The 9938-nt window shown below is 61.9% G+C and overlaps 1 protein-coding gene and 1 non-coding gene across 2 annotated transcripts in view; one reads left to right on the top strand and one right to left on the bottom strand.

The window, feature by feature from the left end:
- Positions 1–270: 270 nt before the first annotated feature.
- Positions 271–343, bottom strand: TRNAK-CUU (transfer RNA lysine (anticodon CUU)). The gene has a single exon. It is a non-coding gene; the product is annotated as a tRNA-Lys (tRNA).
- Positions 344–2690: 2347 nt separating this feature from the next.
- ADAMTS7 (ADAM metallopeptidase with thrombospondin type 1 motif 7) overlaps positions 2691–9938 on the top strand; it is a 57276-nt gene continuing 50028 nt past the window's right edge. The window contains exons 1-2 of the mRNA XM_075714675.1: positions 2691–2778; positions 4078–4430. Coding sequence (XP_075570790.1) covers positions 2691–2778; positions 4078–4430 — 441 coding nt within the window. The remainder of the gene's footprint in view (positions 2779–4077; positions 4431–9938) is intronic.

The following is a 9938-nucleotide window of genomic DNA, read 5'->3' as shown; positions in this document are numbered from 1 at the left end:
TCCCGCCCCCTCCCCGCGGGGGCCTCACCGCCTCCGCCGCATGATGCGCGGGCGGCCCCGGCCCCTCCGCGCCGCGCAGCCGCCGCGCCCCGCCGCCCCCCCCGCGGCATGCTGGGGCTTGTAGTCCGGGCCGGAGCGCGCCGCACCCCCTGCCCCCGCGGCTCCGCGGGGACGAGGCGTCGCCTCGGCTGCAAGCACGGGGTGGGGGGGGGAGGAAGGGGGAAAAAAAAAAAGATTAAAACAAGAACGCGGGGAGGGGTAAAATGGATGCGCCCAACGTGGGGCTCGAACCCACGACCCTGGGATTAAGAGTCCCATGCTCTACCGACTGAGCTAGCCGGGCGCCACGCGCCACCTTCCTCCCTCAGCCGTACTCGGCAGCGCCTCCCCCACCCGATCCCCGCCCCGGCCGCTAGGGGGCGCCCGCGCCCCGTCTCCTTTGCATATTTAATGAAGTCATTTAAATAATGACCCTGGCCCCTCCCGGGGCTGCAGCGGCGGGAGCGATCGTGCGGGGAAGCTGCGGCATCGCCAGCGGCCCCCGGGCCCCCCAGCCCCCCGTGCTGCCGCAGGGATGGCAGAAGGCATGGCTCAGCCTGCTGCTCCCCACGCGGAGAATCAGGAGCGATGAGGCTGGAAAAGCCCTTTGGGATCAGCCAGTCCAACCAGTAACCTGCTCTGCCACAGCCACACTAAACCAGTCAAGGGGAGACCAGACTGAACCATGTCAGAGGTGGCACTTGGGGACACGGTTCAGTCTAGTCTACCCTTGATTGGTTTAGTGTGGACTTGGCAGTGTAGGTTAATGGTTGGACTGGGTGATCTTGAAGGGCTTTTCCAACCTAAACGATTCGATGATTCTATGATTCTATGATTCTAAGTCCCCAAGTGCCACCTCTGCCCGTTTTTTGAACACTTCCAGGGATGGGGACTCCCCCACCTCTCTGGGCAGCCTGTTCCAATGCTTGACCACCCTTTCCATAAAGAAATTTTTCCTAATTTCCAACCTAAACCTCCCCTGGCACAGCTTGAGCCCATTTCCTCTTGTCCTATCACTAACTACATGGGAGAAGAGCCCAACACCCACCTCCCTACACCCTCCTTTCAGGGAGTTGCAGAGAGCGATCAGGTCTCCCCTCAGCCTCCTCTTCTCCAGGCTGAACACCCCCAGCTCCCTCAGCCGCTCCCCACCAGCCCTGTGCTCCAGACCCTGCCCCAGCTCCGCTGCCCTTCTCTGGACACGCTCCAGCACCTCTGTGTCTTTATCCTGCTGTCCTGCGCTTATCCCGCTCCCGCTGCCCAGGTGGGGCGCGGGGGCTCGGGCAGCATCCCCTGGGCAGGGGGCTGTTGGGGTTGAACCCGGCAGGCAGCTGAGCACCACCCAGGTGTTCGCCCGCTGCCCGCTCCGCAGCGGGGTGGGGGAGAGAATCGGGGGGACAAAAAAGGGAAATTCGTGGGTTGAGATAAAGTCGGTTTAATAGGGCAGAAAAGGAAGGGATGATAATAATGGTAATAATATAATGCAAAGCAAGTGATGCCCAATGCAATTGCTCACCACCCGCCGACCGATGCCCAGCCAGCTCCCGAGCAGCGATCGCAGCCCCCAGCCAACCCCCCCAGTTTCTATACTGCCCGTGATCATAGAAGCATAGAATCATCGAATCGTTTAGGTTGGAAAAGCCCTTTAAGATCATCCAGTCCAACCAGTAACCTACACTGCCAAGTCTACTCTAAACCAACCAAGGGTAGACTGGACTGAACCGTGTCCCGAGTGACGCCGTATGGGATGGAACAGAGCTTGGGCAGTTGGGGTCAGTGTCCTGTGCCCCCTCCCAGCTCCTTGTGCCCCTGGCAGAGCGGGGGAAGCTGGAAAGCCCTTGCCTGGTGTCAGCACTGCTCAGCAACAACTAAACCATCAGCGTGTGATCAGCGTTATTCTCATCCTAAACCCAAACCACAGCACTGTGCCCGCTGCTAGGGAGAAAATGAACTCCATCCCAGCCGAAAGCAGGACGGGGCCTGCCTCGTTCCCCCCGCCGCGCTTCCATCCTACACAACACGCGTTTGCGGGTGTCTAGGGCCGAACCGTGCCCGGGAACGCCGGACGCTGCGAACGCCGCTCTCGGGGCCCTTCCCCCTCCTGGCTCGGGCAGGCAGAGGAGGGCGACGGTGCAGAGGCCGTACCCGCACGGTGACACCGGGCACCTTCCCGGAGGAAGGGGCTGCCGTTCCCCGCCGGCTGCGCGGGAATACACCCACCCCGACGGGGGATTTAAAAAAGGCACCGGCGCGCCCGAGGTTTGCGTGCCCCGCTCGTTCCACCCCGCAACGGCAGAGGAGAGCGGGGCAAGGGGGACGGCGCCGGCCCTGGCGGGCACCGCGCAGCCCCCGGGGAAATGAGACCGGTTTCCCGTTTTTCGCTGAAATTTCGGCGGGCGGGGAGGAGGGAGGCGGCGGGGGGGCAGGCGCTGGCGGCGGCCGCCAGGGGGCGCCCGCGGGCCACACCGCCCCCCGGCCCCGCCCCGCCCCTGCCCGGCCCCGCCCCTCCCCGGCCCGGCCCCGCCCCGCCCCTGCCCGGCCCCGCCCCTCCCCGGCCCGGCCCCGCCCGCCCCCGGCCCCGGCCCCGCCCCCGCCCCCGGCCCCGCTGCCCGGCCCGGCCTGCCCCGCCGAGCCGCCCGCTGCCCGCACCCATGCCGGCCCCCGCCGGCCTCCCGCTCCTCGCCGCCGCGCTGGCCCTGGCCGCGGGCGCGCAGGCGGGCGGAGGGACCGCGCGGACAGGTGCGCGGGGCGGGGGGGGAGCGCGGGGCGGGGGGGGCGGCGGGGGGGGGTGCGGGGATGGCGGAGCCGGAGCCGGAGCCGGAGCCGGGCAGCCCGGGGCTCCCCGCCGCTGCAGCCCCCGCGCTGGGCGAGCGCGGCAAGGCTGGACCCCCGGCTCCCCCCGGTCCCCGCCCGGGTCCCCCCCAGGTCCCCCGGCTCCCCCCGGGTCCACCCCCGGGTCTCTCCCCGGCTCCCCCCCAGGTCCCCCCCGGGTCCCCCCCAGGTCCCCCCGCTCCCCGCCCGGGTCCCCCCCAGGTCCCCCGGTTCCCCCCCAGGTCTCCCGGCTCCCCCCCCGGTCCCCGCCCGGCTCCCCCCGGTCCCCGCCCGGCTCCCCCCGGGTCCCCCCGGTCCCCGCCCGAGTCCCCCCCAGGTCCCCCAGCTCCCCCCGGTCCCCGCCCGGTTCCCCCCCGTTCCTCCAGGTCCCCCCGGTCCCCCCCCGGCTCCTCCCAGGTCCGCCGGTTCCCCCCGGGACCCCCCTGGTTCCCCCCGGTTCCCCCCCGGGTCTCCTCCCGGTCCCACCCAGGTTCTCCGGTCCCTGCCTGGGTCCCCCCCGGGTCCCCCCCCCCCGGCTGCCCCCAGGTTCCCCGGTTCCCCCAGGTCCCCCCGGGTCCCCCCCCAGCTGCCCCCAGGTCCCCCGGTTCCCCCAGGTCCCCCCGGGCCCCCCCCCAGCTGCCCCCAGGTCCCCCGGTCCCCCCCAGGCCCCCCCGGTCCCCTCCCGGGTCCCCCGGCCGCAGCGCTTCGCACCCAGCTGCTGGGTGCCCAGTGCCCGGGGGGTGCTTTGCCCCCGGAGACGGCTTCCAAACACCGTTTCAAAACTGCGACTTGGGATTTTTGAGGGGGGGATTTTTTCTTTAGGTTTGGTTTTTTGTTTGCTTGGTTTTTTTTCCCCCGGCAGTCGTAACTAAACGTGTATGGAAACCGGGAGCAGCCCGGCCGGAGCAGAGCCCCGGGGCTGCGCGGCCCCCCCTGACCCACCCCCATCCCTCCCCACCCTGACCTTAACCTTCTCCCACGGAAAGTCCCAGCCCCTGACCCCCGCGGGCAGGAGGGGCAGCGTGGGGCCCCGTGCGCCCCACGGCCGTGGGGTTCCTGCCCTTCCCGGCTCCCTGCCTTCGGCAGCGGGCACCAGTTAGCAGATCCAACTGGTATTTGGGTCCCTGACCCCGCTGGGCTGCCCTGGGAGTTCAGCATCCAGCTGAAGGGGCAGGAGAGGAACGGGGATCCACCCAAAAGGTAACCAGTGCCCCCCTTTCTTCGCAGAGCCTGCTCCGTCCTACTCCAGCAGCGACATCGTTCATCCCGTCAAGGTTGACGAGAGCGGATCGTTCCTGTCCTACGATTTGTCCCACCGAGCGCTTCACCGAAGGTCTCCTTCCTCCAGGAGCAAGTTTCTCGCCTTCTATGAACTGCATTACAAAGGACAACCCCTGAAATTCAACCTGAGCCTCAACAACAACCTCCTGGCGCCCGGGTTCGTCAGCGAGAGGCGATACGGGGGGATCGCCAACGCCAAGATCCAGTCCCACGCCTACAACTCCTGCCATATGATCGGGGAGGTTCGGAGCCGGGCGCGGACGGGAGGTCTGGCCGCGCTCAGCACGTGTGATGGCCTGGTAAGCAGGGAGATTTTTAGTCAGTAAGGAAATAGCTGAAGCTGTGTGAAATCCTTTTTTTTCTGCTGAAAGCGACCTGGAATGCTGTGTCCAGTTGTGGGCCCCTCGGCACAAGGAGGACATTGGGGTGCTGGAGCGTGTCCAGAGAAGGGCAGCGGAGCTGGGGCAGGGTCTGGAGCACAGGGCTGGTGGGGAGCGGCTGAGGGAGCTGGGGGTGTTCAGCCTGGAGAAGAGGAGGCTGAGGGGAGACCTGATCGCTCTGCAGCTCCTGGCAGGAGGGGGCAGGGAGGGGGGTCGGGCTCTTCTCCCATGTAGTTAGTGATAGGACAAGAGGAAATGGGCTCAAGCTGCGCCAGGGGAGGTTTAGGTTGGAAATTAGGAAAAATTTCTTTACGGAAAGGGTAGTCAAGCATTGGAACAGGCTGCCCAGAGAGGTGGGGGAGTCCCCATCCCTGGAAGTGTTCAAAAAACGGGCAGAGGTGGCACTTGGGGACATGGTTTAGTGGGCATGGGGGTGTTGGGGTGATGGTTGGGCTGATGATCTTAGAGATCCTTCCCAACCTTAGTGATTCCTGGTTTTACTTTCATTAAAAATAATCCAGCCACCAAGCCAGGAAACATGAAATTGCTATTCTCCCCTTGATTGGTTTAGTGTGGACTTGGCAGTGTGAGGTTAATGGTTGGACTGGATGACCTTAAAGGTCTTTTCCAACCTCAACAATAAAAATAAGTAAATAAGTAAAGCTCCTCCCGACAGCGGCGGAGTCAGGGTCTCGTCGCGTAGGTTTGATGCGGCCGTGGATGAGCTGACTGTGAGTTTCCCATGGATTCCAGTGGTGTGGGAACTCTCCGGGACTGTGTTTACTTGCTTGTGTCCAAATTCCCAAAGAGAGCAATTCTCATGTCACCTCCATCTCCTAGTCCATAAACACAGGATTCTGAGAAACACATCTGAAAACAAGGCGTGGGAGACCTGGAGGTATTTACAATAACGCAGCTCACGTAGAGTGAAACTTCTTTATTGAACGCCTCCCCTGCCTTATTCCACTGCAAATATTTCCGAGGGCGGTAGCGACCTGTAAGAGTGTTAAGTTTTGCTGAAAGGCGAAGAGACTTTTGCAAATATGACTCTTGTGTTGGCACTCAGCGAGGCAAACTCGGGGCGTCAGCGTAAACGCGCGTATCTGCATCAGCTGGCATCCAGCTAGCGCGGGTACCGGGTCCCCACGGGGTTTGAAACCTCTTGGGGGTTTGCAGAAGCGTTTCCGTATAGCTTGGTGGCTCCCACGATGCGCAGACCCCCGTTCCCGAGCGGGGGCCGTGGGATAACGGAGGCACGGGGGTTCCCTGGAGGCAGCGGGTGTAGGGGGGGTTCTCCTTCGCAGGGGCTGATCCCGGGAAAATCCCCGCGCCCCCAGGACGGGCACGGGGCAGAGGGAGGGATCTGCTGGCGCCCGGCGTCTCCGGGTTTGGAGGGACCCTAACTCCGTCGGATCGTGGGTCTGCTGGCTGCCGCCGCTGGCTTGGTTCGGCTGGGGGCTGCGTTTGCATTTGGGGCTGCCTGTGTTTAAATAAAGGCAGCGTGCGTCTGTACGCCGCGTCAGCCCGGTAGAGCGGGGCGGCTTTTAAGTGGAAGGTCTGCAGAGGCCACCCGAATCACTGCGCTTCGTCGGGAGGTGCCGGAGTGAGCTGCCGGATTTCAGGGAGAGGAGGGCAGTGCAGGGGCGTGCGGCGGGGAGCATCGCTGCTGCCTCTCCGTCACCTCACGCTGCGAGAAGAGAGCTCAGCCCTTCCCCGCCGCGGGGCAGGGCTGGCAGGACAGCAGCTGGGCACGGCCCGGAGGGTGCTGGTTGCTCTTTTCCTATTAAATTTAACAGCAAGGGTGTTACGGCACCCTGCGCGTCGTGCAGCACCCCTGTCTCCAGGGGAATGAAGGCTGCAGAAAATAGCCCAGCCCATCATTCGGATAAAAACCAGACCCATGCGCCTGGGAGGAACCCACAACCTTTTGATTCATTTTTCTGTGAGCGTTTGTATGAGAGAAACACCGATGGCTGTAGCGTACGCAGAAGTAGAAAGTGTCGTGAACGCTCCCGTGAACGCCTACGTACACCTGGACGCCCCTGGTAGCACGCGATGGTTCTGGGAATGTTTGCGTGGCCCCGTCCTGCCAGCGAGCCGAAATCTGCCGTCGGACTTAGAAATCCCATCCCGCATCCCAAAACCAAGCTGCTCACAGTGAATGGGCTGAGGGGTGCTCACCCGCGGCATTTGAAATACGTTCTGGTTAAGAGGATTAAACTTCTCTTTGTGAACTAACCACAGATGAGAGCGCAACAAAAAGAAGTTACTCATTAAATCATTTGTCATCCACGTAGTGTTTCACCTGAAAACACCCATTTCATAGCGGTGTTTGGCGAACCCCATCACTAAGGTCTGTAAAGCGTGCTGAAAATGAGCAGTAGCGTGCAAATGCTACGGATCAGTATTATTTTTTAAGAAGCAGCAAAAATTGTCAGCTCGCAAAAGGCATTAGCACAGCGCTGCGAGAGGGGCTGCAGCCCATAAACTGCGAGTGGTGAGCAAAACTCAGCCTGAAGTTGCTTTAAACCTCCTCTGCTCAGTCCTAAAATAACCACGGCTTTTTGTCAGGCTAAACCGCGGAAAACTGCACTTAGCAATGTGCTGCATGCCTCGTAATTATGATGGAAAGTGAGGTGTGTTCCGAGCTGCTGCTTCGTTACAGGGAATTACTCGCACGCCACTGGTAAGCGTGGTCGGTGTTACGGGGTGTGAGCAAGGACCCTATCCCGGCGCGGGGAGCGCAGAGCTGTAGGCTGGGCAGCGTATGGCATTTGTACGGGTAGCGGGGGTGATACGTGCTCTTTCAAGCCCCGCGTTGCCGCGCTGAAAGCGCTCTGCCGTGCCCAGTTGTAAAGCACGGGGGGGGCTGTCCCAGAATTCCTGCTTGTGGCAGCCTGACGCGTTGAACCGAGCCGCATCAGCGCCTCGAAGGGCCGAGGTCCCCGCTACCGCCGTCGGTGCGTTCGTTACCGGCGTAGCGCGCAGTAATTGAGCCCGGTCTGACACCCTTGGCCAGCCGCTGCGGTCCCCGTTCCCATGGCCAGGCTTCACCTTTCTTACAACGCTACCGTAAGACCTTAAGCTCCTCCTGTCAATGCTTTTAAAATAAAATAGTCGGAAGAGCTGGGTTCTGCTCTCTCTCGGATAGTTTTGCCAGTGCAATTTCATAGAATCAATTTCATAGCAGCTGCGTTGGCTGCAGGGGAAGCTCTTCGGCTGGGCAGCTTCGTCCCGAGGAACGGGAGCTCCTGCGGGAGCGGGCAGCGTCATTCGGCCGGTTGGGGTGCTGCCGTCAGGAGTGCTTTGTTAAATGTGTTTTGTGCCATAAGACAACTCCACCCGCTCTTGGTTGCTTCAGAGCAGCCTTACGGTGTCTGGAGCAGGCTGAGGCATCCTACGCTCACTCGGGAGCCCGTTCATCCTCAGCTTCGCTTACCCTGCTTTTGCTCGGACACGTTTATTGCTTTCACACCCCAGGACAAGGCAGGGACAAAGAGAGAAGACCAAAACGTGCCTCTCCAACTCTTTCCAACATTTCCAAGATACAACAGGACTGAGCCTACAAGTGATGTCTTCTCACCGCTCATGCGGTGCCGGGGAAGTGAAAATGGCTTCCTTCCTAATTAACTCCTTGCAAATGTAAAATAACAAGGAGGAAGCACCATGGGGATGGGGAAGGAAGGGAAGGAGGCCACAGACATGATCCCTTCGCTCTTTCCTGGTGCAGGTTATTCCGAGCCGGGAAGGGAACAGAGTTCGCTGCCCCGGCTGAAATCCGCCCAGAGTGCCCTGCACAGGGGCCGCGTTTCGTCCCCGGCTGGTTCTGCCGTAGCACTGAGCGGCATTCGCTGCCCGTGGGAAGGGCCCATTCTCTCTGTTTAAAACACACCTGGTTAACCTTTCTGCACCTTGCGCGTCCCAGTTCACCCCAGTAAGCTGTGCCAGCATCCCCTGCTCCCTCCCAACAGTCTGCAACAAGAGTGACAAACAGCCTTGGAGAAGATGAAAGGTAGGATGGTAGGCTGGAGGGTGGGATGGCCCTGGCCAGGCTGGACCCATGGGCCGAGGCCAACTGGGTGAGGTTCAACAAGGGCAAGTGCCGGGTCCTGCCCTTGGGTCACAACAACCCCATGCAGCGCTGCAGGCTGGGGGAAGAGTGGCTGGAAAGCTGCCTGGCCGGAAAGGACCTGGGGGTGTTGGTCGGCAGCGGCTGAACATGAGCCAGCAGTGTGCCCAGGTGGCCAAGAAGGCCAACAGCATCCTGGCTTGTGTCAGGAACAGTGTGGCCAGCAGGAGCAGGGCAGGGATCGTCCCCCTGTGCTCGGCGCTGGGGAGGCCGCACCTGGAATGCTGTGTCCAGTTGTGGGCCCCGCAGCACAAGGAGGACATTGGGGTGCTGGAGCGTGTCCAGAGAAGGGCAGCGGAGCTGGGGCAGGGTCTGGAGCACAGGGCTGGTGGGGAGCGGCTGAGGGAGCTGGGGGTGTTCAGCCTGGAGAAGAGGAGGCTGAGGGGAGCCCTCATCGCTCTGCAGCTCCTGGCAGGAGGGGGCAGGGAGGGGGGTCGGGCTCTTCTCCCAAGGAACAGCAATAGGACGAGAGGAAATGGGCTCAAGCTGCGCCAGGGGAGGTTTAGGTTGGAAATTAGGAAAAATTTCTTTACGGAAAGGGTGGTCAAGCATTGGAACAGGCTGCCCAGAGAGGTGGGGGAGTCCCCATCCCTGGAGGGGTTCAAAAAACGGGCAGAGGTGGCACTTGGGGACATGGTTCAGTCTGGTCTACCCTTGATTGGCTTAGAGTAGACTTGGCAGTGTAGGTTACTGGTTGGACTGGGTGATCTTAAAGGGCTTTTCCAACCTCAACGATTCAATGGTTCTTTGAAGTCCGTAACCCGATGGTTCACAACAGTGGTGCTTAGGCTGTGCGAAAGGCCAGAAGCAACTGGCTGCGTGTGGCGAGGATATCCTTGGGAAAACACGTCTGTGCAACGCTCACAGCAGCGCTGCTGCACTGTGGTCAGAGCCGACCTCTGGGCTGTCTGCCCGCGCTCCCCAGGGCGTCTCCAGGAAGGACGGAGAGAGGTGGCTGAGCACGGGGGGGGGCACAGCCCCAGACCCTGCGCGCCGCTGTGCCCTGCTTCTCTGGAGAAGGCATTTCTGCGTGTCGGCGTCCCTGCCGTCCCGGAGCACGTCACTGTCAGGCACCCGCTGGGTTCACCACCCATCTGCGCTTTGCGATGGCGGCCCTTGAGCTTTTTGCTTTCCTAGTGATCACTCCAGGCTGGCTTGTTTTCTTTTGTCGGGGAGTTTAGAGCTCAAAATATCCGTAAAAACAGTTTCTTTAGAGAAGACCTCTTCCTTCCTGGAGAATCTGGCAAACCCTCTCCCATTCCCAGGTGCTTCGGTGTGAGTCTGTGCTAGATGCAGAT

This window comes from Pelecanus crispus, chromosome 7 (genome assembly GCF_030463565.1).
Source record: "Pelecanus crispus isolate bPelCri1 chromosome 7, bPelCri1.pri, whole genome shotgun sequence".
NCBI lineage: Eukaryota > Metazoa > Chordata > Aves > Pelecaniformes > Pelecanidae > Pelecanus > Pelecanus crispus.
Note: the sequence above shows the minus strand (reverse complement) of the source record. Positions and strands in the feature narration are given on the sequence as shown.